This window comes from Didymosphaeria variabile (assembly GCF_027946475.1).
Source record: "Didymosphaeria variabile strain IMI 356815 chromosome Unknown scaffold_3, whole genome shotgun sequence".
NCBI lineage: Eukaryota > Fungi > Ascomycota > Dothideomycetes > Pleosporales > Didymosphaeriaceae > Didymosphaeria > Didymosphaeria variabile.
Genome location: NW_026611622.1, coordinates 349815 through 375052, shown reverse-complemented (window position 1 = coordinate 375052; position 25238 = coordinate 349815). Strand labels below are relative to the sequence as shown.

General features: G+C 52.7%; 8 protein-coding genes across 8 annotated transcripts; 3 read left to right on the top strand and 5 right to left on the bottom strand.

Moving 5' to 3' along the window:
- Positions 1 to 1160: 1160 nt before the first annotated feature.
- On the bottom strand, positions 1161 to 2563 carry N0V89_003468 (uncharacterized protein; the record flags this gene model as incomplete). Its single annotated transcript, XM_056212270.1, has 2 exons — positions 1161 to 2427; positions 2556 to 2563. The coding sequence occupies 2 exons, from the start codon at positions 2561 to 2563 to the stop codon at positions 1161 to 1163; spliced, it is 1275 nt and encodes a 424-aa protein (XP_056072578.1).
- A 1989-nt stretch (positions 2564 to 4552) lies between these two features.
- Positions 4553 to 9516, bottom strand: TUS1 (Rho guanine nucleotide exchange factor; the record flags this gene model as incomplete). Its single annotated transcript, XM_056212269.1, has 2 exons — positions 4553 to 5443; positions 5491 to 9516. 2 exons carry the CDS (start codon positions 9514 to 9516, stop codon positions 4553 to 4555), a joined length of 4917 nt encoding a protein of 1638 aa, XP_056072577.1.
- Positions 9517 to 13891: 4375 nt separating this feature from the next.
- Positions 13892 to 15712, top strand: DIP5 (amino acid transporter; the record flags this gene model as incomplete). The annotated part of the gene is made up of 3 exons (XM_056212268.1): positions 13892 to 14136; positions 14187 to 15535; positions 15588 to 15712. 3 exons carry the CDS (start codon positions 13892 to 13894, stop codon positions 15710 to 15712), a joined length of 1719 nt encoding a protein of 572 aa, XP_056072576.1.
- A 1006-nt stretch (positions 15713 to 16718) lies between these two features.
- Positions 16719 to 17749, top strand: N0V89_003465 (uncharacterized protein; the record flags this gene model as incomplete). Its single annotated transcript, XM_056212267.1, has 3 exons — positions 16719 to 17347; positions 17411 to 17680; positions 17725 to 17749. 3 exons carry the CDS (start codon positions 16719 to 16721, stop codon positions 17747 to 17749), a joined length of 924 nt encoding a protein of 307 aa, XP_056072575.1.
- Positions 17750 to 18141: 392 nt separating this feature from the next.
- Positions 18142 to 18903, bottom strand: N0V89_003464 (uncharacterized protein; the record flags this gene model as incomplete). The annotated part of the gene is made up of 2 exons (XM_056212266.1): positions 18142 to 18194; positions 18312 to 18903. 2 exons carry the CDS (start codon positions 18901 to 18903, stop codon positions 18142 to 18144), a joined length of 645 nt encoding a protein of 214 aa, XP_056072574.1.
- Positions 18904 to 19243: 340 nt separating this feature from the next.
- Positions 19244 to 20651, bottom strand: N0V89_003463 (uncharacterized protein; the record flags this gene model as incomplete). The annotated part of the gene is made up of 3 exons (XM_056212265.1): positions 19244 to 19406; positions 19460 to 20364; positions 20415 to 20651. 3 exons carry the CDS (start codon positions 20649 to 20651, stop codon positions 19244 to 19246), a joined length of 1305 nt encoding a protein of 434 aa, XP_056072573.1.
- A 429-nt stretch (positions 20652 to 21080) lies between these two features.
- N0V89_003462 (uncharacterized protein) lies at positions 21081 to 21404 on the bottom strand (the record flags this gene model as incomplete). Its single annotated transcript, XM_056212264.1, has 1 exon — positions 21081 to 21404. One exon carries the CDS (start codon positions 21402 to 21404, stop codon positions 21081 to 21083), a length of 324 nt encoding a protein of 107 aa, XP_056072572.1.
- Positions 21405 to 22956: 1552 nt separating this feature from the next.
- N0V89_003461 (uncharacterized protein) lies at positions 22957 to 24546 on the top strand (the record flags this gene model as incomplete). Its single annotated transcript, XM_056212263.1, has 4 exons — positions 22957 to 23066; positions 23125 to 23459; positions 23510 to 23569; positions 23618 to 24546. 4 exons carry the CDS (start codon positions 22957 to 22959, stop codon positions 24544 to 24546), a joined length of 1434 nt encoding a protein of 477 aa, XP_056072571.1.
- Between the last annotated feature and the right edge of the window lie 692 nt (positions 24547 to 25238).

Genomic DNA, 25238 nt, shown 5'->3' with positions numbered 1-25238 from the left:
CCACCCGACCATGGTACAGATCCCCAACCTTTATCAATTATATGATACATTCACTCTATTACTGGCTAGATCTTATTAGATGCTAGCTGGATCTTGTTAAATAGCTAGATCTAGTTGTGGTAGACGTTAAAACAGGGCACTAAGCTATTAAAATAGGTGTACTAACGCTTTTTAACTAATAGTTAAGTAGACATGTACCATAGGTAATACACCTAATTAAAATAGGGAGCTGTACCATAGTAGGGTGGGGGCATTCTTTCGCAAAGCACCGATAAGACATGTACGAACACCGTTTCGAACACGCCATGAGGTCCCAACACAATACCTCACCCACACATCTACAACACCCCAAACCTCCCCCTCACCAAAACAACAGCGTCATAAACACTCTCTCGCCCTCCACACCCAGATCCCGCTCACTATGCACAGGATTATCTTCCTCCCCGCCCCCAGCCAAACCTCACAACCTGTCCCTCACCGCTTAGCAAGCCAACCTCTAAGCCCTTCATCTACTCCACCCGCCTCCTCCTCACCAACTTTCTTTCCTGTTCCGCGCCACCAAAAGACCTCCTTATTCCCCCGCTGCAACGTCTCGAAGATATGCTGACTCTTAGATAGCAGCAGCGCAGATATGTGCGTTAGAAGCGCGACGTTAGTGTAAATGCCAGGTGTGAATTCTTTAGCGAAGTATTAATGTAGTGCTGAAGGCTCTACTCTATTACTTGAAGGAGTGGTATGAAAGCTGTCATGTCCCTTTATTATCATCTAAAGAATTATTTACCTCATGGTTAGTGATTTGAGTATCACTACAAGGCCAAGTCTAAATCCAGGAACCTAACTACCAGCGTTCCATACCACCTCAAGGGTTCCACCCACAAAGTAGTAGAACATCGCAGACTCTCGCGTCAAGCATGCACGTCACCCGTAAATCCAGTCACTCTCCTAGGACCAGCATCGATGCACACAAAATATCTTCTAGAAGCACTGACCCACAGTCCCATCCTTTTCCACCCATCAAACCACCCTCGGCCTCCACCCCCCAAGCACCCACTCCGGCTCCAGATACCCTCCGGCACCTCCACCAACTGCTTCGAAACATCCAGCCGCTCACTGTAACTCACCGGCATCCTCCAAATCCACAGTCGCATACTCCCAAAACCTCACGGAGCTGCTATCAAAGCCCTCCTCCTCCCCTTGCACCGGCCCCCACCCCACAGCCGCAATCCCTCCGTCCGCGTATTAATTAGCACTACCTCCGCATACGGCCAGTTATCCAGCACCCCGCCACTATTATCAGGGAGTCTCGCAAACGTGCTGTTTCCCTGGAGACTTATAATAGTGCAATCGACGAACACATTACCGTGCGTATTCTGGCTTGTTCGCGGCCAGATTACTGCCCCGGCGGAGGTTACAATCGTGCTGTTCGCCCAGAAGACGGTGCCGTAGCCGAGGATGGTGTCGCCGTCGCCGTAGAGCGTCGTGGAAGCTATATACGCGGTGCCGTATGTAGTTAGGGCGTCGCCTGAGCCGTTGAGCGCCATGTGGTCGAGCACTACGCGCGTGCCGTCGAGGAGTAAACTCTCGGCTTGGCCGCGGAAGTAGTTTGTGATGGAGAAGTTGGAAAGCTGGATGTCTGCTGCGCCGCGGAAGGAGAAGGCTGGGCGGCGGGAGGGGCCTTGGCGGTTGGGCGGGTTGAAGGCGCTGTTATTGGGGTAGCCGATGAGTGTCGTGTTGGGGGAGGAGCCGCGGATACGGAGGTTGGTTTTGTACTGGAAGAAGATGAGTTCTTCGTAGGTGCCGGGTGCGATGAGGATGGTCGTGGGCGTGGTGGGATTGGAGGGGGCCCAGTCGAGGGCGCCTTGGAGGGTGGTGAAGTCTGCGGTGCCGTCGGTGGAGACGGTCACGGATGTGGCGTTTGAGGGGGGACCGCTGGGCTTGGTGGAGAAGGTCCAGGAGGAATTGGATGAGAAGCCTGGGAAGCTGGAAGTGGTGTTTCCGTATTCTTCATCGTCGATTGTAAGGACGCCAGGGTCGATGGTGATGCTGTATGTTTTGTTGTACTCGAGGCGGTTGTTGTGCAGATATATCGTCGCGGTATTGTCGTGGACAATGATCGGGAAGAAGTAGAAGTCCATTCCGCCGATTATGTTCGTTTGGTATTTGGTCTTATCCGTGTAGTTCGCCTTGGTCGAGCCGTTACCGTAGGGACTGGGCGAGATTGGAATTGACAGATTGAGCGAGTCAACAAGCGATTTGGATTCGACATCGTAGACACGAATCAAGCCCGAATCACCGATTGATGGCGGTGAAGGAAATTTCAAGCGTATTTGAGTATCGGGATTGATGTCCTTTTGCCCATCTTGGGGAAACAGTTGGATATTGGTTGCCCGGGTGTTGTATCTCAAACCCTGCACCGCCGTAACGGCACTCAAAAGGACAAGTATGTGTAGCATTGTCAATCACAGTTCCAGTGCGCAACAACACAGCCTCCTCTCCCTTTGGTGAATATATACTCGGCTTGGACGACGATGTCGGTAGTGGGTCGTCAATCCCACGGCTGCATTTTCGCTCCAATGGCAACGAGCGCTGCATTGACGGAGCAAGATTGTATGCGGCCATTGGGGTAAATGGAGATGGAGGATGCGCATCATGGCAATACATAGCCGTGATCTGGGGTAATTGAGGTTTGCCCCGCATGCATCGCTTGCCGTAGGTAGATCGTTTATGACGTGCCATCATGTCTACATGGTCCAGCATTCAAGGTACTTGAAGATTGTGACTGCCGCAACCTTTACACGAAGAGTTCAGATCGCAATGAGGGTAATTGCCCGAGGCGCAGCGCGTTGCTGGAATGTTGCGTCGCTTTCTACGGCGCCTTCACAGGGCCTGCAACCCGGTGGCTCATTCCTCCAGCATGTATTGGTTCCTGCAACCAACTTCTACTGAGGCTTCTGGGAGGATATGGTCGAAGCTGGACGTATCGGATGATCGTATGAAGATAGTGACAAGTCGCTGTAGCAGCTTTGGGGCATCCAGCGGTGAGAGAGCAGGGCCATGGCGAGCAACCGGGCCAAATGATTGCGCCAGCTGTGTCTGCGCGCGCGTCAGTAATAGAGAACTCATCGTTGACGGCAAATGCCCAGAACGAACGGTGGGATGACATGCAGATTGCTGCCGTGTTGCGTATGCCGCATGAGAATGCTTGGACAGTCGGTGTCGTTAAACACTTCCAGGTGTTGTTCCGGCTGGGTGTGTCGTGTCGTGTTCGACGCAGACGCTGAGTGGTAAACAAACGTCACAACCGGCGTACCCACAGCCCGCCGCGTCCACAATCCACAAGCGCTTCTTCCTCAAGTGCCCAGCAACGCTGAAGCAGCTCAATGAAAAAGAGAGAAGGGTCGCGTCGGCCAGATGTAGTGCAAGACTGGCGACACTGTGGCCTCAACTATGAGCAAGCCCAGTGAGAGGAGGCCCAGGTACAAAAATAGGAATAATCTTGAATGAGACCGTAGTCTCGTTTCAGAGATTAAACTGAAAAGAACAGATACTACACTTGATCTAAGCCTGTCGCGGGGGTTAGAAAAATTGCGTGTAGAAAGTCGACCATTGGGGGTACATACCAAAAGGCAAAGAGAGCTAAAGAGCAAGAGAGAGGGCGGCGAGCGGGTTTATATAGACTGTGGGCGGCGCTAGTGGAGCCAAGGCGCTAAACGGCGCGGTCCATGTCCGAGCGCCTGTGACGACAGCAGCGCGAGCAGGTGAGGGCGGGAGAGTGGCTGGGTGAGGGACCAGCGTCAAAAGTTCGAGTCCCAGGCCACTCAGCATGACGGCCAAATGCACTCGAATGTCTGAGTTATCACTGTAGAATGTAGCCTCCAGACGACATCTTATATCTACCGATGCCAGAGTTGGGGCTAAGAGCATACCGACTGGAAACATCACGCTTCCCGCTCGAGTCTGCTCTGCTCTTCTACTTCAGAAAAATGCGTCTGCATCTCTCGAACGGGATTCAGAAGGCAAGCATTTCAATCCTGGACATTAGAGTTGGCCTCATCATTATGCCTATTCCGTGATAAGAATCATTGTTCACACATAAGCTTGGGGGTGAGATGGCCTCCACATCGCAGTCCCCTTAGTAGAGCAGAGCCTTTACGAGTGCATTGAAGCTCCGCAAAAGACCCACAACGTCACACTTCGAAAAGACATTCAACGCGCACGACAGCACATCAAACAAAAAAGCGCACAAGACAAGACAAGATAAGACAAGACAAGATAAGACAAGACAATTCTTCAAACAACCAAAACAGAAAGGTATCCTTACGATTAAACAACAAACAAATCACTAGATAAAGCCCCCTCCCACATGAAGCCAGCCCATCCCGCCTATCATCACGGGTCAGGCCGCCGTCCATCCCACCCACCACAACAAACTCCATATATCGCAGAATATGTGCAGTCCATCGGACACTACATCGTGAGCCCCATCCCATCTACCATCGCATCATATATGCACTAACAAAGCAGATCCCGCTCTGCCTGACTTTACTCTACGCTACTCCTTCTGCCCCTCATTAAGCACCAGCTCCACCACAACCTGACACCTCTCCTGCTGCGGATGCTGCAAACTCAACTTAATCGTGCGCGTGTGGCTACTTCCCCCGCTCAGCCCGTCGTCTAGACACTTTACATCTCGCCCCGAGATAACCTGTCTCAAGCGCCCATTCTGCGCGTTCCGGATCTCGATGAAGTCCGGGTCGAAGAGGAGCACGTACGGCCCGTACATAGCTGCGCTCTTGGCCTTGCCCACGAATTCCATGATGACGGAGCGCGAGATGTCGCCCAGCTTGTTGACGTAGACGGCGCACTCCTCGTAGCAGAGGAGGAACTCCTGGTCTGAGAGGCGGAACATGCCGAGGGGCTTTTGGTCCTGGAGTCGCGAGGCGATGGTCGCGACGTGGGATTGGCGGAGGTCTGGTACGGACCAGGGTTGTTTCTTGTCGAGGGTGAGGACTTCGAAGCCCTTTGCTGTGGAGATGGCGAGTGAGGAGTGGAAGAGATCGATGCCGAAGCAGTCGGTGGGAATGTAGAATTCGTCGTACTCGCGGAAGAACTCCGTTCGGCCTGATTTCCATATGCGAGATTTCTTCTCGGTTGATTTTTGGTAGACAGGTTCCAGGACCTTGAATGTAGAGGAAAGGCCTTCTCGCTTCTTGTAGAACACTAGTGTCCGATCTTTCATGACGCCGGTTGCGAAGAAGCCGATGTCTCGCGCTCCTGATAGCTTCTGGGGTGCTCGTCGAGTAGAGTCGTTACTTGGTGGCACACCGCTCACAGGGCAGACGGCGTCGAGGTGATAGGCGATCAGTGACTTGTCAGAAATAAGCAACATCAGGCTGAACTGCTCGAGCACCGCGATTTGCGTAACCTTGGGTATTTGGATTGCCTGCATTGTGTCAGCTTGATCCAAGTCATTGCGAGAGGAGATCCTACCTTGGTCCAGCCTCGCGGATTGTCGTACTCAGAGATGTAGACACCAATATCTGTACCTACAGCAACCATGTGCTTGCCGTACGGCTGGTTGAAGGCAGTGGCGCAATTCACCCGAGCACGACAAATAGGAACAGGTCGACCGGAATTCGAGAAGAGCTTCTCGACTTCGTCTATTGATCGATCAAGCGGAGTGCCTTTGATCGTGATGCTCTTCTGCGAAGGCATCGCGCTTTCGTATGCGAATGCAGCATCTGCCATGACTCGTAATCTAAAAGGTTCGGCATTCTGCGAGAACAGAGCCGTCGCGTGGTTCGTCTTCGCGATGATGAGCTTGTCACACCACTCCGCGCGGTTTTGTGCGGTAGGGGCGAACAATGTGTAGGTTTCTTTGCCAAGATGCTTGATGCGGAACGGATACATGATCTTTTCGTCTCTTCCGTTCTCTAGATTGACAGGTTGGCCTATTGTCTTTCCTGATCCGCCAGTATTTGTTGATGACAGCGAGTTCGACGTGTTAGTGTGAGTCAGCATGCCGGGCATAGGCCCATTGAGACCAGCACCACGTCCTAAGCGGACCTCCGATCCGCTCTTTTGCACTGGCGTGACGGCAGCGATGCCCTTGACAGCCGACCTAACGACGGCATCATCATCTTCGCTTTCCAAGACAAGAAGATCCATAGGTATAGGCAGTCTGGAGACGTCGTACTTCTCCGACTTGGTCACGCCGTCTTGTTCGCGATACGTGACAGTCTTGGCCAGGACGAGGTAGTGATCAAACAAAAGGGCATGAGTTTCGAGCCACGTGAATCTATTGCCGCCCATCCTCAAGAGATCGCCTTTGAAAATGAGCTCGCGTCCGAGATGGTCCAGATTGAGCTCCACGCGCTGCATGCCTGGCCGTAGTATGAGCTTCGCCTGCAGGTCGCTCAAGTCCACCTTTCTTGTCATCTCCGCGACACGGGTGTCACACTCCATCGTTACCGCCTTGATTTCGTCGCGTGCCATTTCCAGGTTTCTCTTCTCCTCATTTTCTATCTTTGACTTCTTAAGCACAGAGTCTATGAGGAGACCATAGTGCTGCAATCGAGTGATTGGACCCTTCAAGAACGTATTCCAGTCCAGCTTGTTTGCTGCTTTGTTGTTCCGAGCTTCATCGAGGAATGTCCGGAACAGCATGTTCTTGTCGGCTTCCTGGCGGACAAGGAAGTTTGCGTACGGAAATGCGGAGGAGTACTCAATATAGGCTTGCTTCGCTTTTCTGATCCATTCTCGGAAGATGTCGCTGAAACCAACGATCCAGGGTCCTTGTTCTTGCTGTCGGTACTTCATCTGAGGTAGGAGATGCTCCTCGTTGGCCTTCTTCACTGCGTCCACCTTGCTGAAGACATCCTTGATGAACTTGTTCAGTTTCTTCGGAGGGATCACCGGTGGCTGCGCGGCAATCAAGCGGTCTCGGTAAAGCGTGCGGAGTACATCTAATCGCTGCATGTAAGCATCTTCACCTTGAACAATCTCGTGCAAAATATTTTGCCGTTCAATTTCCTTCCTGTCTGCGCCTTCAACGGACTCCTTGGTCAAGTTGTGAAAAGTCGCCCAGTCACCAGACTTGCTGGAAGTTGACGGAGACGTCAAGTCGAGTTTCTTGATTGTACGCTGGCAATGGTGTGCGTAGCATCGTCCAGGCATCGTTTCTGTATGCAGCTTCGGCGCATAACAACCGGCGTTCGTCAGCTGGAAGATCACACCCGTCATCGTCTCGGACGAAAACTTCAGCCACTCTTCCTCGTGCACGAGAGTACCGGCCTTGTGCATCTCGGCTACGACGCGGCTCGCGAGTGTTTCGGCATCGGCGATGTTCATTGTAGGTACTTTATGCGTGAAAAGCGCGATCAACCCTTCTCGGATTGGCCCTTCTTTCAAGTCATTCTCTCCTTCCGTCATGTGCTTGAGCCATGTGATTATAGAGCTCAATGCCCAAGGCTCAGTGCACTTCTTGAAGTCATTACTTGAGAGCTTGGCTGGGTTGAAGCGCTTTCCTGCAGGTAACGTTGGCAGGTCAATAGCCACTGCGTCGGCACTGCCTGGGGTCAGTGTGTTGTTGTCGCTGTCAACCGGCCCACCGTAGAACGTTTGACGGTTTGCCTGCTGTCGGGGCTTGTACCCTTGCTCGGCATCTGTCTTTGATCTTGGAAGAGGCACTGCCTGAGGCGTGTGGCTGTGTTGGAGGAGAGACGTAGATCGAGGTACGAGTGTTCCGGTCGGAGAAACCATGTGCAATGTATTCGGGTCTACAGGGTATGAGCCACGAGAGGATTGCGAATTGCGCCAGTACTCATACGAACCAGATGAGCTCGTGCTGGCGTGGTGGGGCCGTCGGTTGCCACTTGCTGGAGGAGGCGGTAACGGGCGGTTAGTAGACATGCCCGGATGGAAAAACATGTCAGGGACCTCGCCAGACATTGCGGTTGAGGTGTCCATGAGCGTAGACTCATCGCCCTCATCGTAGCTCCTTCTTCTTGCGCTGGGCTCCTCGAGGCCACCGGTGCCGAAGGTGTCGACTCGCGCCGTGGTACCGAAAGGTGGGAAAGGATGGACGGGGTCGAAGTCTTCGCTTGGTGCTTCAGATCTTCGTTGTGAGCCGGAAGATGAAACTGGATGGCTGTTCGGAGCGACTAGCTGGTCGGGAGCACCCCCGTAGGTGAAGTGGGGCGCGAAGCTATCTCCGTACAGGCCAACGTCCACGGGCACGTAGTCGCTGTCGCTTGCACTCTCTTGCCTCTGTTGGGTTGGGCTCGTGGTACTTGGTAATGGTGGCGACTGTATGGATGCGTAAGTACTGAAGAGTCCGGCGCCGCCGCTTCTTCTCCGCGCTTCGTCTGCCTGTTCCTGTTCCTCGGCCATGCGCAAAGCGGCCAGACCAGCAGCAGCTTCCACATCGCTATCACTCGAGTACACCGTCTGACTATTTTGCGGTGCGAGCTGGTTTCCATTCACGCGATTACCATTACGCCCAGCCACGTTATAGTAATTGTCCCCATTCGCGTGTTCCACATTGATATTGGGACTCCCGGGTCCAGTAGTCATGTTTTCAAGCTGCGAGAACAATTCATCCTGGCTATATCCCCCATTCTGCGTCGCAAAGTAGTCTTCGCCATCGGACTCGTTGGGCGGAGGAGGCGGGGGTAGTGGCCGTCGCCCCACGGTGTCTTGTCTTTGCAAAGTTTGATGCGGCGGCACCTCAGGCGTGGGTGGCAGAGGGTTGGATAGGTGGCTCGATGTCGAAGGATAGCGATTAAGCTGGTCCTGCGACGGAGGTGAAGGTAGCGGTGCGTGTGGGTCGGAGGATCGTTGGTAGGAATGCGAATACGAGTGTGAGGCAGACGACGAGTGGCGGGTCGGGTAATTCGCCCAGTCGTCTGCTGGGATCTGCGCACTGCCTGGAGGGGCGGGCACAGGTGGCGCTTGAGGAGGCGAGTAGGCCGATCGGCCAGAGTGTTGTTGAACGGAGCCTGTCCTGCCAAACTGCGACTGCTGGTATTGCGTGGGCGACGGGTATGAGGTGGTCGAGGGCGAACTCGGAGAGAAACCGTAGGGATGGCTGACAGTGCTCGTCCTACCCAAGCTGTTGTCTGCGTAAAGAGCTGGATTGTAGGGCTGGTGCAGCGGGGCAAATGTTCTGTTGACGCCGCCATAGTGCTGTGGGTTTGGCAACTGGGTCACGGGCGAGCCGTAGTTTTGCGGGTTGTAACTCTGCTGAGACTGTGACTGGTACTGGTATGCGCTGTTGTAGCTTGCTTGGGTTGGCGAGGCGGGCTGCTGGTCACCTCCCATGAACAACTCGTCGTTCTGGTGTTGGCTGTAGCTGTTGCGCCTTGCATAGCCGTAGCCATGTGCCCCGCCATTGGTAACGTCTCCAGCGTCTGCAGTCTGGTGCTGCTGGTCGTAGGAGCTGTGATATTGGCCCGAGCTCGACGGCGGGATGCTCGGGTTGTAGTAGTTGGAGCCGCCGCTCTGGTAGTACGACATGCTGGGCGGCTTTGTATATATCTACGGAACGGTCGTCCGTTGTCGTTCACGAGGCTGCGTCGCGGGCGCTTGTGGGCAGCATGGCCGGGCCCGTGGAGCTGAGCTTGGTGGGCGCAATTTCCCAAGCCAAGAGGACACCGCACGAAGCGAGCAGACGGCGATGGAACAATGCGCGCGACTATCGCATGCAGCTCAGAGTATTGTTGAGGGTGTGGGCGGTTCGGTGCTGGCTGGAAGGTGTTGTGTGATGCGGTTAATGGGGTGCGCTGTCGTGCTGGTCGGTCGCGGGGCGTGTATGCCGCCGCTCGCAGGCGATGTCAAGATCAGGGACCACGGAAGCCTGAGTCTACTCGAGGTGCTGCGAGCGTGTTGATACTCGACGATGAGGTATGCGTTGGTCGGCGGGGGGAAGACACTGGGCGCGAGTCTGCTGTGGATAGTGTGAGATATCTTGTCTCGTTGGATGCCGCACGGCTCGTTCCTCCACGCCAAGCGCACATGCACGTTGTGGTCGTCGAATACGGGGATTGTGTTTCAGTGGGACCCTTCAAACCTCTGCGCCCAAAGATGCTCAAGCACCCACGTGAGGTCACCAAATCAGGAATTAAAACGGTTTTCGCGTTGGAGTCATTTCGAGGATTTCACCTCTCAACGGCGTTAGCTGCCTGATTCCGGGCGTGCGGCCGGCTGTGTAAGGCGTTCAATGTTGACTTCAGCTGAACAGGGTCTCTACACAGTGCACTACAGCAGCCCAACCCCTGCCTGCATAGCTTTGACACCGTCCTCATACACCGGTCAGCCGCCGGTACCTACCGAACCCGCCCCAGGTGTTCACTCACGTCAACACACGTGCTTCTGTTTGCTGCTATCCAACTTAACCCAAATAGGTAGCCATGACAGACGACCGAAGTGCGACAGGTACCAAGGCCCGTTTACCGTATACACAGTATGCCCTCTGAAGGCGGGCCGAATCCTGCCCCGCATCACTGCTTGTCCATCTCTCCTTTAGCAAACCTCAGAAATCAGTAATGTCGAATGCCTTTTATTAGGGCACCCCCCATAGCTGCATATGTCATCGTGGTTCCTGGGTGCTCAACAATAACCGCCATGCCTGACCATGCGACCCCGAACCTCCCTTCGCGGGACTTCAGAGCAACGTCTCGGTTCTACGCACAGTTCGGCTTCACCGAAGCACGGCGGGATACAGACTGGATGATTCTCAAGCGCGGCAGCATCACCATCGAGTTCTTTCCGCACCCCGACCTGGACCCTGACACGAGCTGGTTCAGCTGCTGCTTCAGAATGGGGATGTGGAACTATTCTTCGCCGAGATTATCGAGGCTGGAGTGCCTGAGGCGACAACCGGGTTTCCGCGTGCTCACAGACCCAAGAAGGAGGACTCGGGAGTGACTATAGGTGCGTTGCTCGACCCTGACGGCACTTTGATCCGCTTGGTTCAGACGTAGTGGACAACAAGCTGGGGCCAGCGATCATGTCTCAGACACTGCGCGTACTATGTAAACCATCTCAAAAGTTCACAATCGTCGACAAACGTGCGTTTTCGTTCCAAAAAGCGTGATAGACGTTGTGCCTTCGACAGGCACAGGAAGGATCCGAGGAGGCACTATCTAGTCAGTCACACAGTCCTACCCCGCGTCATCGCTGACGACCTCATCATCAGCAACTTACAAATTGCCATGATGTCCATCTATTTCCTACATTGTACGTTGTTCAACTTATGTATTCTCGTAGGAGATGCTTCGCATCACTTGCTTCCTTTTATTGGTCCGTGTCATCTGATCGTACCATCGAGAACCGCTACCCAGGCTGCGCTTGCGGCATTCCGTCGTGAACTACCATTTCTCGTGGAAGAGTAAGCTGTAGAGTCATTATTGTAGCTAAGCACGTGAGCTCTGGGCTTACCTCGATTCCATCAAAATAGAACGACTTTATCGAGAAGTATGTCAAATTTAGACATCGCGTGAATATGTGAAATTAAACAACTCCCGTGGGAAATGCAACGCCAGAGCACGAAACGTAGAGACTGACGGAGGTTGTCGAGGACCAAGAAGAGCTTTTGATTGATTAATGCGGGGTATGCTGGATAGTTGGAAGGTTCCGGATATCCCTGGCTTCGGGAGATTATATTGGAAGATTGATGCGTAGGCGAAGTATAAGGAGGGATACGAGAGGTTCGGGAAGAAGGGCGCTGTTGTAAGGAAGGGGGATAGTGGAGTGCAGATTGTGGCTGCGATATAACAGAAGATTTATAAACTGTTTTAGTGAGTCGGGAATGGAGCGAGCGGAAATGTTTAGATAAAATGAGGGGTTGTTTTTATGAAGATCGAGTGGACGAATCCGTTTCCGAAGTGGTCTGAGGCGAGAGGACGGATGGGAAGATGGTGATTTGGCCGGGGAGTAGACTGCATTTTTTGGCGATGTTGGAGGGGTGAAATGGGCGGATTATGAGATTGAGTATTGGGGGGAGAATGCGTTTAGTTTCTTGGGTGACAGATCATATCAGGAGTTTGATGGAAGGGAGATCACGAACTACATTGCATGTCTGGACGTGAGAGCGAAGGACGTTCCAGCAGGAGTGTGACGAGCATTTGGTCGATACATTGGGTGGGATTATGGGTATATTGTTAAAGGCGGATAGAAATGTATTGGTAGATGTAGTCATAGATCTAAGAACCGCCTGACTGTATTTGAAGTTTGCGACGATGCTGCACCTGGTGGGCACTGAATGTAATTAAGGATCAATTATGTGATCGGCGGTTGTAGGTGAGTCGAGAAGCTCAAGATTAGAGACTCCTCTGGACTGACATGTAGCTGAACAAACAACAGGCCGAGCACCTATCTTTGGTATCTATCTGCCGCGTTTCATTGTGGATGTTGAGGAGTGGAGCTGCGGGCCGGATCGTGGGTCTAAAACTTGGCGTGATAACGACCTCTGGGATTCATCAACGTATTCGTAAGTGTATTGTGTACTTCCCAGTGATGGCGAAATAGACATGAGAATTTTTCAAAAGATAGCCCTACAGGTTCCAGGACATGTTCCAGAAAGTCCCTAGTTTCGGTTGGGTAATGCAAAATGCTTTGGTTGGACAATCCGCGTGCGCGTGACTTCTACCCGAATTCAGGCCCCTGGAGTACTTCATGTGCACTAGGCCTTTAATGTGGTCAAGTTAGTCACTGGGCGTCTCTAGAGGATTTGCAGTTTGCGGCTCTATCGTAGCGTGCGTAGATGTTCAAGAGGTTTCGCGCGTGTCGCAGTCTACTAATGGTAGTACACACACCCAGCGCCCGGGATGGGGGTAGCGCAAGGGTGTCTTCGGCCCAGAACCCTTGGGTCACGCATCTCAAGGATCAAAAATCATCACGCCATGCAGTCCTTGAAAGAGTCTGCAGATAAGTGTCAGCAGAACGAGCCGCATATTTCCCTTTCCATGGTTGTGGGAGCTGACCCTGATAAGAAATTCATCGTGCGCTTCCCCGCCTAAACGCTTCCGGGTCTAGGCCCGGACGTCAGCACGTTGCTGGCGGCTGGGCATCCTCTTCCCCACCCCTCGATCGGCCCGCCGCATATCCCCTCCTAACCTTTTCTCGAGCACGACATGTCCACTAACGGCGGGATGGAAGTGTCCAGCAGAGCCGCGGATGCTTCGGAGACGGTGTTGCAAGCCAGGGACAAGCGTCTCGGTCAACTTGGGCCTTTCAACCATAGCGCACGAGACTAATTCGTACGACGTCTTCTTTGCCGCATTCCAGAAGCCTTATCAAGTCGCCATGTCTTGGCCCAGCGCCAATACGGTCTGCCAAGTACACACAGACGGGGTCGACGAACGCACCGTTCCTATACAGGAAGCTCACTGTGCCGTTCGCCTTTGTGGGGTGCACATGCGCCTCATGGCCTCTGGCTGGGAACTGGCCATTGGAGCTGTACGTAAACCGATATAGGCCGCCCGCGCGCTCTATCGTCCGCCAGCCTTTGCGCGAGTCCCTTTTTCGCTTCCTCTTCCATCGGTTCTTCTTGGCTTCTCTTGAGGTTACGCCGCGAGTGTCGTGGCGCCAGCGAGTAAGCCTAGCTGATAGCCTGCGCAGACGCCGTAATCTGTGCTCGGCTCCTCCGCCTTTATCGTATATATACCGGTGAAAGCCGCTACACGACGTACCCGAGGCTGATTTCGCTGTTTGCGTCGGTCGTCTACGTACTTACAGGAGCTTCCACTCCTGCAAAGATTGTCACTTTGCACAGTCTTTGTTCCCGTTGCGACGAAGAGCGCCCCTCCCGCGCCGCATACGTAGTGTGCTTGTCGCCAAGTACAGTACACATCCACTCAAGTTCGCCAGCACAACTTGAGACCCAGACAAGATGGCGATAATCAACCGACACTCGAACTCGTCCTCGGACGGCGCGAACGTGGAATATGGCAAGACGGAGTATCAGGCTGGTGTCACAGCGGAACCAATCGTGGGCGCCGATGGAGTCGTTCAATACAACGACCATGCGCACTTACAACGTGGACTTAAATCGCGTCATATTACTATGATTGCAATTGGTGGTGCCATTGGAACTGGTTTGATTATCGGTACAGGAAAGGCGCTTGCACAATCTGGGTACGTCGACTTCAACCCCATGTCCAGTATTCATGTGCTAACAAACGCAGACCCGCTTCGATTCTCATCTCTTACACTTTCGTTGGTTTCCTCGTCTGGATCGTCATGAGTGGGCTTGGAGAAATGGCAGCATGGCTTCCGCACGCATCTGGTTTCTCTGGCTACGCATCCCGTTTCGTCGACCCCGCTCTCGGATTTGCTCTCGGGTGGACCTATTGGTGCAAATATATCATCACCACGCCGAACCAGCTGACCGCGACTGCTTTGATCATTCAATACTGGTGTCCACCGGACAAAGTGAACCCGGGAGTGTTCATCGCCGTGTTCCTGGTTGTCATCATAGCCATCAATTACTTCGGTATTCGGTTTTTTGGAGAGCTTGAATTCTGGCTCAGTTCCGTTAAGGTTGTGGTCATCATTGGCGTCATCTTCCTGTCCTTCCTCCTCGCCGTTGGAGCTGGTCCAGGCCCCGCGACAGGATTCAAGTACTGGAAGAATCCCGGAGCATTTGCGCCGTACATCCAGAAGGGCGATGCATCGGCAGGCAAATTCTACGGCTTCTGGAGCTCTTTCGTCAACGCCGTATTTGCCTATCTGGGCACGGAACTGATCGGTGTCACTGTGGGAGAGGCTCAGAACCCCCGCAAGACCATTCCTCGGGCCATCAAGCTCACGTTCTACCGGATCTTGTTCTTCTACGTTCTGAGCGTATTCTTCTTGGGCATGCTCATCGCGTACAACGACCCAGCTCTTATCAAAGCCAATTCAGCGACAACCAGCGCGAAGGCCTCGCCATTCGTCATTGCCATTGGAAATGCCAACATCCCGCATCTCGCGGGCATCGTTAACGGCTGCATCCTGCTCTTCACGTTCAGTGCCTCCAACTCGGACTTGTATATTGCATCCCGTACCCTCTTTGGTCTTGCGGACCGTGGCCATGCGCCTAAGATCTTCAAGTGGACCGACAAGCGTGGAGTGCCTGTTCCCGCCCTTGGTGTCTCAGCGCTTTTCTGCTGCAGCGCTTTCATGAACGCTGCAAAGGATTCCACAGAAGTCTTCAGCTACTTCGTCAACTTGGTGTCCATCTTTGGTCTGTGCGCCTGGATTTCACTCTTGGTCACGCATATCTTCTTCGTCAAGGCCCGCAGAGCCCAAGGCATTACAAACGAGATGATGCCTTTCGTTGCGCCGTTGGGTCTTTGGGGCTCTTACTTCGCACTATTCTTCTGCGTTTTGATCGCCCTGACGAAGAACTTCAATGTCTTCACTCGCAGCCCCAAATATGGAGACTTCGACTACAAGAACTTCATTACCGGATATCTCGCCATCCCGGTATACCTTATTTGCATTTTCGGGTACAAGTTTTTAATGAAATCGAAGCGAGTCCGGCCACACGAAGGTAAACATAACTTCCATGTCCTGTACTGATACTCATGCTAATGTTTTACCAGCGGACTTCTACACTGGCAAAGACGAGATCGACCGCGAGGAAGAGGCCTTCTTGGCCGCAAAGGCTGCGCAACCTGCCAAGAAGCAGAATTGGTTCTACCGCACCTTTGTCTCTTGGTTGTTCTAAGGTGCAAGATCTATGTTTGAGTAATATAGAATCTCACTCGTTAGCATCGCTCTCTTCTACAGGGTGTCCATGTGCTGTGATACATGCGATTTAAACCCTGCGAAGAATGTCTTAGTACAATATTATACCCTCACCTTTGTGGTGTTCTGTTATCAAGCATATGTTTGCAAATCTCAATTAAGTCTTGCAAATGACGCGATTGTATTTACTTAGTCGTGTAATCTCTTGGCGTTGTGCTCGTCGGAACGCCGGTGTTGTTGCTGATTGAAGCGCAATGTCCGTTGCGGTTGGACGATGCCGGCTCCGCGATGAATAAGCACTTTCCGCCCCTACGCACTCCGTGCAGCTCACCCTCCAGTTCTCGAATCCAAGGACTCCTGATCAAGCGCCGTGCCAAAAACCAAGAGCGAGTCCCTAATTCTTCCTGGGCACACCAAATTTTATCCCTCTGTGTGCTCATCGTGCGCTGTACACGATTACCGCGATGCAATTTCTTAACGCTGAATACTATACAGTTCAATAACATGGAGCGAGGAGTGCGGTGGCTACGGGACTAAACGTGTAGATCTCAAGCAAAAAATAACTGTCTCGCTAAGCTGGTCTCAGGTTACGAGTTATTCGAAGAACCGCCCATCAATAGTCCTGCACTCACACAACGTGCCCGCCGATGCCAAGCCTCAGCTCAGCTACGGAGTCCAAAGAAGCACTTGCGCGAAGAATACGCTGTTTAGTCATCAGCAGATTCTTGGCTCCATCAGCAAAGTCCATGAAGTCTGAAGCCAGCATCGCAACTCCGATGCATTCATGCCGTATATAATGCTCCTCAGTACCACCACTGGCAGAGCACTCAGGCACAACACTTCGCTTCTCATCTTTACTAGATTCTTTGTAATACATTCACTCGTTCTACTACAGTCGTTACTCAATTCAAACTTGTTTGATTCTTTACATAGTTCATTGATTACCAGCCGGAGCTCGAAGACCCCATCCGGCGACTTCACCCAACATGGTCAGCTCTCCTTTTAAGCTTCTTTTAGGAGCTGCTTTCGCCGCTACAGCACTTCTTGACATCGCCATTGCGGGGGACTGCTCGAATGGACCCTTCGCTCCTATGATGATGATCGGCATGAGGGACCCCGAAACGCACGAGGGCGTGGTCCCATTCTGCTCTACCCTCCACGATGTCGGTGTCCCAGTCACAGGGCTCGACGTCTGGTACGATACGGACGAAGGCGTCAACGCAATTCAGATCCAATACGCCAATGGCGACCGCCACGGCATCTTCGGCGTACCTGGCTCCTCTCCTCAACACCAGTCCATCGACTGGGAGTACTCCAAGACGTTCGTCGACTCCTTCAGTCTCTGGGGTAACGGCGGTGGCGCAAAGCTCGGTAACATCCGCATGGTGTTGACCGACGGCCGTGAGTTCGATGTGGGTAACAGGCACGACACGCGGTCCAAGAAGACCGAGTTTCCTGTTGATGTTGGGGCCGGCGTGATGCTGGGCTTTGCCGGCTGGGGCTCCAACGACATCAAGCAGGGGAACGCGCTTTTTCTCAAGAGCCAGATCGACCACATCACTATGACTGACCCCGTCTTCGACGACTCCCCTGAGAACTTGAACGCTCAGCAGAAGTACGTTGCTCCCTACTCACTCCTTACAATCTCTTTCTAGGAGTGATATACTGATATGGACAGGGGCATCGAACTCCAAATCGTCGACTCCTACGACCACCAAAACGACCTCAACACCACCATAAATTGGTCCTTCGAAACCACCGTCGACGTCCACACGTCCGTCTCGACCACCACCTCTGTAACCAAAACGTACGGCGTCGCCGTCAGCGTAACCTGGGAAGCCAGCATCCTCGCGTTCAGCGTCGGCGGCGGCGTAGAAATGTCCTACGAGTACTCTGAGACCAACGAGAAGGTCGAGACGAAGGAGGAGGATATCTCGCGTACGATTACGTATGAGGCGCCGATTGGGCCGGGAAAGCATGTGTGGTGTCAAGCGAGGGCGAAGAGCGGGAAGAGTGATCTAGGGTATACGGCGACGATTAACTTGATATTGAAGGATGGGAGTAGTTGGAGTTGGTTGGAGCATGGGGTGTATAGTCAGCAGGCGTGGGGGGAGACGAGCTCGCATTGTCAGTATATGCCGTTTACGGGTGCGAGGCGGTCGGTTGAGTGGCATGCTTGAGGGGGAGCAGCTGTATTCGGGGAGGGAGGGAGCGTCGGGGATTGGGGAATTGGTTGGCGTGTTGATGGGTGGTTTGCAGGCGACTTTGTAAGATGAAATGAGAACCGTCATTGTTGGATATCACCTTTGCAAAATGGGCGCTGATTCAACAACCTACTTCTCACCCGGAAGCTCCTCCTCATCCCGCACCTGATCGGCATGTTCCTTGGCATATTCCTCGCCATAGCTTTCACGCCCCCTCCTTCTGAATCTGCTCGTACAGATCCCCAGACTCCCACTCCTCTGCACGCGATCAATTGCCCCTTATTCTTCTGAAAGGTCTTACACGTATTCTTATGATCATCCTTCTTCCAGTCCTTCTTCTGACACTGCTGCGAACAATACCTCGCCTTCTTGCACCCCCGCACGTGAACAACCCACCCGCCCCATCTCTCGCCGTCTTCCGCGCGCACACCTCGCAGCCTTCTCCAACGGCGTCCTTGAGCAACAGCATGTCGCGCGCAAGCTGTAGGATCTCCTCGCCGAATGCGGGATGCCTGCCTTTCTGCTCTGGATACTGCAACTCGGTCATCTCATCTAACATCCCCTTCTGCGAGTCGAGGATCAAATTGGCAGCCATGGTCGTCCGCCCGATAACATCCCACATCTCCTGCGTAATCCCATTGGGCAATTCCGGATCCATGCGGAACAACTGGCCCAGCGTGCGGCCGACGAAGTCCCACATAAAATAAACATTGTTCTTATCATTTGCGGGGGTGCTGTAGGTTTGCTGGAGGTTAGGAGCCATGGCGGGATGGTAGGCCAGTTTCTCGAGGAGGACTTGGTGTGCAGTGGCGTGTTTGAGCCAGTCGTCGTGTACGAAGCTGCCGGGCATGGGGACGTCTGTTAGATGCTTTGTGAAGAGTTCGCGGGTGGTGGTGCTGGGGTCTTCGTAGACGACCTTTTTGAGGGCCATCATGTATTCCTCGGGATCGTTTGTGGTGCGAGGCATTGTGATCTTTGGATTGGAGCGTGTCGAGTAAGTTCAGAATTTCATGTGTGGTTGCACAATTCGTTGGAGAGGCACACGGCAGGTTGGAGAAATACAGTAAGGGTCGTGGTCCACTTTTTTTCGTGAGGGATGCGCGCCCCCGCAGATCTGCCAAACTTGAGAGGTTTATCGCAACGACGCGTCGCAGGATGAAACACGCGTTTTCCTGAAGCTTCTATGATCCATCATTCACGTGATTTATGGTTCGAGGCAGCTCAGGTGGTCAATTCGGCTAATACGGTTGCAGGGCACGGCTATGCGATGACGTCATTCTTTCCCTTCATCAACCAAAACCCTAGCTTCATTCTTCCCACGTTGTCTCGATGATAGCAAGTCTCGAGCCTGGAGGTTGCTTTATGTCTTTAAAGATGAATCTTTCATCAGCCTCAGCAAACAACCCCTTCCATTCCTCCGGATCGCGCTCCTTTGCATTCGCGATCTCCAGCATCGTAAGATCCATGGCTCTACATCTACATTAGCATCGTCTGGATAGGCCCACTCGGAAGCACAAACTCACCTCAACTTCCGGTCAAGGTCGTTCGGAAGCAACCCTGGTGGAGGCATCACAAAATCCATCACTAGTATCCTCGCACCCTTCTTCAGCGCGGGTATCAAAGCCCTCAAGATCTTAACACAGTACGCATCCGGCCAATTATGCAGCGTCCAACGGAGATAATACACATCCGCATGCTTCACCGGCTGCTCATTGAAGAAATCATGCGCCATGAACTCGACATTTAGACCTTCCTCTGGCTTTGCGTTTGCGACTACTTCGGGCAGTTCTTGGACCATCAACCGAAGATCTGGGTACTTTCGAGCTAGCGCAAACGCTGCGTTGCCGTGAGAGCCTCCGAGGTCAACTACAGTGCCGGAGATAGTGTCCCATGGGTAGCCGTCTGTGAGGTGTCGCAGGGAGTAGCCATCGCCTGTGGTGAAGAAGCTCATGGCCTGGCCGAAACGTTTTGCACGCTGCGGGTCTTGGGCGAGTACAGCGTAGAATGGCTTGTCGGTTTCGTTAGCTACCGCGAAGCCCTGACGTGTCGTCAGCGTTGGAACATCTTCACATGTATCAGGACTAGGTTTTCCTACGGTTTGGTTCGGCTCCGCAGCCTGTGGCCACTTCTTCAGCGCATCGACTACCTTCTCTGCGGCTGGCCACATCTCGTCTACATTCGCGCCTACCCATCCGGCGAGCGCGGCATCCTCCGCGATTTGCCTCGAGGCCGCTGAATGGGCAATAACTCCAGGTCGAGGTTCTCTGAAGATGCGATTGGCGATGCCGAGGCGAAGGATGCGGGCAAGTGCTCCTTGCTCAATTCCCGTGGTACTCGCAAGCTCTGCGAAGGTAATTTCCCCATCTACGGGAACTTTATGTGCGAGGTCGAAGTGTGATATCAATTTCAGAGGGACGAGTTGGTTGTGCTGTTGATAGGTTAGCTTCGAGGATGCATTATGTGAGTTTGTCTACAGACATGGTGATTGAACAATAGATCTCTGGGACCCTGGAGAAGGTCATTCAGCTCTTGTGTCGCTTGCAATACTAAGACGCGCACATTCTCCAGGTCGGGCGGCAGATTGAGATCCGTTGGGCCTGCGGCATCGAATGAAGGATAGGGCAAGCCCTTCTCTGCGAGATGTTGATCAATGAGCTGCGTCTTTTGGGCAATTTCAGCTGCCAGCTCAGCTATGCGACTTGAAGACGAAGGCATTGTAGTTTTGAAAAAGAGGTTGCTTGCTAAATGACGCGAGTGGTAGCCAGACCTAAATGTCGTCCACGGCTCGTGCGAGACGACTGAGGATCGGCATCGGGACCAGGTAGCACCCATACAGTTAGTGTGACAACGGAAATAATAGTTGACCCACCAAGTAGGTGATTATGTGAGCGCTAGGTGGGATAGTTCAATAAACCCATCTTAGAACAGGTACAACCAGTCCGTATGGAATCATTGAATATAACCAACGTTGAGCAGACGTTGAGTTTGGTAGAAAGGATAGAACATACACCTTGATTATTTCGAGTCATATCCTCGCTTCATTGGTATCATACACCGATTCTTAGTATTTCATCTTTCAATATCCTTCCGAAGTCCTCGTGCTGAGCTACTGAACCCATCCACCGATTCCTCCATGCTGATGCACTAAGCGTCTGAAGCCGCCGCATATTTCTTCAGCACATCCAGCCCAACAACTTTCAAAGCACTCTCATGCGTACAGTCCAACTTAATCGGCGGAACCTTCACTCCTGCTTCCTTCTCATGTTGTAATGTTTCCTGCCACTTGTTCGCCTCAATGCACCATCTTTGGCCTGGCCTGACGCCCATCTGCTTGAGATTTATACCTCCGCTTTTTGATGCGAAGTCGAGGAAGGATTGCGTGAGTTCGGCGGCAATGGGGGTTTGCGAGTCGCAGAAGCCGGGCTTGAAGACGTCGGGCGGTATCGACTTGCTGGCCATGGGGTACATGGCGCGTGAGGAATGCTGGAGGAGAGGCTGTTGGAGGACTAGATGAATCGGTTAGTATGGTTTGATGTTGATGTTGAACAGGTGCTCGTCTTTGTGAGACGATTGGTTTCGTTGATGATGCCCCTGGGGCTTGAGAGTTGCAGTGGATCGCGGCGCGGCTGCACTCACCATTGTTTTCACTATCGCTCACTCCGCTGTGGGTTCGCGGAACCTGAGTGGAAGAGTTGACATCGTATCCTGTGGCTTTCCCCATGTTGTCGTATTACTTGTAAGATTGCTGTGAAGTATGTATAGCGAATTCGGCATTGAAATTGGTCTGCAGTTCCTATGGTACTTTCTATATGCATGGTGCTTCACTCAGACAAACATCAACCTTACCTATTCCTGTCATTGTAGTCATCGAACCGACTATTTGAGCATGTATGTGGAAATTTACGGATCATGAGTCGTGCTCGTGTACCTTGGTACGTTCGCGGCGGAGCGCATTCCGTATCAGGATGAAGTCCAATCGATGCATGACGTCACCGCCATCCTCCACACATCGTAGCGAGAAAAGGGCCGTTTCTGACAATTTGCAACCACAGACTTGAGTGAGTGGAGTATGTCGTTAGGAATGAAAAGTTCAGATCCCTGTGCACGGAAGTTCAATACTGTCCTCCTCGTAGGTCGTGAGATCCTTCATGGACACGATTTCATCGTCTTCTACAGCCACGAGACTGTTGAGTAGGTTGCATCGATAGGAATGTTTCAGGAACGATTTTATACTTTCACCTTACCACTATTTGTGCAAGACGTTTCGCTCAACTATGAATAGCAAAATTGGTAATTGAGTTGAATGAGAAGGGTGAAGTTTCGGATGAGGATGCTCGGTTCACGGAGGTGACGTGGGAGACTGACAAGAAGAGATATAACGGCGACATGGACACTCCAGGAACTGTGTTGGGCGTGGCTGAATGGTGTATGGGCTGTCAAATTCGACCGACAATGACAGAACAATCTGAATCGGAAGATGAAAGGGAGGATAACGGATCCACGAAAAGTCGCTAGAAGATCCACGAGAATCTTATTTGAGACGATGCCATGCATAGAACGTGTCTGCCTGCTGTATTCATACAGCGCTACGAGCCACTCTTCTACACAAGATGAAACATGTAGGCATTGAGAACTATTCGAGCTATGTTGGAGTGTCTAGAGACCACGCGGTGAACAATAGGCCGTGAGTGCTTGTCGAAAATATCCACTTTGAGACACTTTTGTCTCTGTTTGTGTTTGAATCGGAAGCACACCACACCAAACTGCAGATGCTTGCCTAGAAAGCGCTGCCACTCTCTTGAAATATTTGTTTTAGAGCACGCAGTACTTAGTAGTTGAATTTCTGAAGTCTGAACCGTCTCCGCGACAAGAAGTCTCCCCGGCTCCCAGCAGTCGCTTGGTCAACAACTCGGCTGAAAGCCAGCTATCGCGCACCTTTCTACTTCGCCGCCAGTGTCCCCATTGCAAGTACAAATCCTTCTTTGTTGCCCGCGCGTCACCCACACGCAAAGTCGACAACATGGCGACGAGCAACCATTCCAATCAGCAGCAGAGGTACGCAATGCGCGACCGTAAAGATCCCCGTCGTAAAGAGGTCTACCGTCCGAGTCAAAACTTGCCTGGCCTCAAGTAAGTATTCCAGGATACGCGGCCCATTCGGGCGAATCTGAGCTAAAGCACGCTGCAGTCACGGCACCCGCGAGGCGCCTATGCGTAGTGGCGAGTCATCCCCACTGTCGAGTATCCGAAGCGACATTGGAGCTCTGGATGAGCGTATGCGCGATGGGCTTGTCCAAGGCGATGTCCTTAACCAGTCAACTCCCGACCAGAGGTCTAGCATGCAGATTGAGTGGTCTGCGGACAACAACATGGATAATATCGAACAAGGAAACCATATTCAAGACCCCGATCAATCGTGGGCTTCGCGCGACGCCCATATCGAGAACATCGGCCTAAACAACGGACGTCAATACTATGATCTTGACACGAGAGACCCTCACGAATATAGATACAGTCGCCATCGTACGCTACTCTTTGTTTCAATACAATTCCAATGCTGACATAGACTCCAGCTCACTATCAGACACAACAACGTCGGTCAGCCTCCCCTCGACCCATCGAGGAGACGTCTTGTAAGTTGCGCCCTAAAAAATGAGAGGAATTACTAATGACGTTTCAAGTCCGCTCGCGCAGCCCTCTGCATCCAACAACCCGTTCTGGTGTACGTACAGCGCGGGACTTCGAAGAGCAGAAGGCTCGAATCGATCAAGAGGCTGCCGACTTCGAAGCAGAATACCAGCAGCTGTTGCTAGAAGAGAGCGTCCAAAAGCGGAATCATATCAAAGCCATGGTTGAGGAGCAGAGGAGGAGGATGTCGCGTTATAGCTCAGACATACTGGATTCACCAGCACAAGAGTCAGTCCGGGACTCATCGACAGTAGCCGACGACGGAGCGACTACGCATCATGGTCGTCGTGCGCTCATGAGCCGGCCGCCAACAATAAGTCCGGCACGCTTTGAGGTCAAGGACGAAATGAAAGAGTTCAATCCACCAGCTGGACCCCGCGGGAGTCTTAGAGGTTTCGCGGGCGACCGCAGCGCCCCTTCCGGACCACGCAACAACATGTTCACCTCGTCGCCTGAGCTGACAATCAGGGGTACTGCCGCCGCAGCTACTGTCCCGACACCTCTTCCAGCTTCTCAACACGATAAGGGTCCCAACGCCTTCGAACGACGCGTCCTCGCTACCTTAGCCAAAGGCTACGCTCCACGAACAGAAAAGGTACCAGCTCCACCTCGCACATTAGGTTACGAAGTGGCCAAGGACATGGGCCGTGTCCGCTTATACACAGAGCATTACGGTGGCACCCGGCAGGAAGACTTGGCCTTGTGCAAGTGGGTGTTCGACACCGAGAAGGAGTGCCCTAACGGCAAGGAATGTCCGTGTCGGCATGAACCGCTTGATGATGAGGAGCTCGAGTGGATTCGCACCAATCCGGTTCCTCCTCAGAAAAACATGAGGTTCCATCCTGGTAGATGGCTGGAGAGGCTGTTGCAGAATTACTCCAACCCGAGGATGCCGAAGGTGTCGAAGTTCGATAGGGCATGAGCGAGGCCTGGTGGCAGTGATGGTATGGTTTGGAAAGTGATGAGGGTGGTGAGATTATTGCAATGAGGCGAGGCTCTCTCGTAGACTCTCTCGTAGGTGTTCTCTTTCTTTCAAAAACATGTTTTTATCACGTCCTGCTAGGCAATGTTCGTGGGCATAGCTTTGATTTGACTTGTTAGTGTTCTGTTGAGTGGTGATGCCTAGGACAGAACCATGGTACGCGAAGTAGCTACTTGATAGCATCTGCTCTTGTAGGTGTTAATTTCGAAAAATCGATGCCGCTCCTTCCTGTTCACTCTCACTCACCACTGTGGCCGAGTCAGAGACGCGTCAGCCTGTAGTCTTGGCAAGTTGCTACCTTTTGAAGCCGCCTCTACCTCGTTCACCTCACCCACAACCCACACCACCCGTACGCATTGTGAGTTCGCCCTTGACACTAGATCTTCTCTGGCTGACCAAAAGCTTTCGGTAATCATGTATCACCGTCGTATGCCGCCGGACCCCGGCCAGGTGCGGGACTATACTTTCGACAATGAGCGCTTTGAACCTCCACAAACTCAATATTACGGCCGCGGCCACAGAGAATCGTCCAGTGAGTTTAACAGGTACGAAACTGAGTATGAGTTTCGAGCTCGCTATGACGCTCGCTATGAGGAGCTCTTGGACTTCGACCGACAACAGGTTTCCTGGTC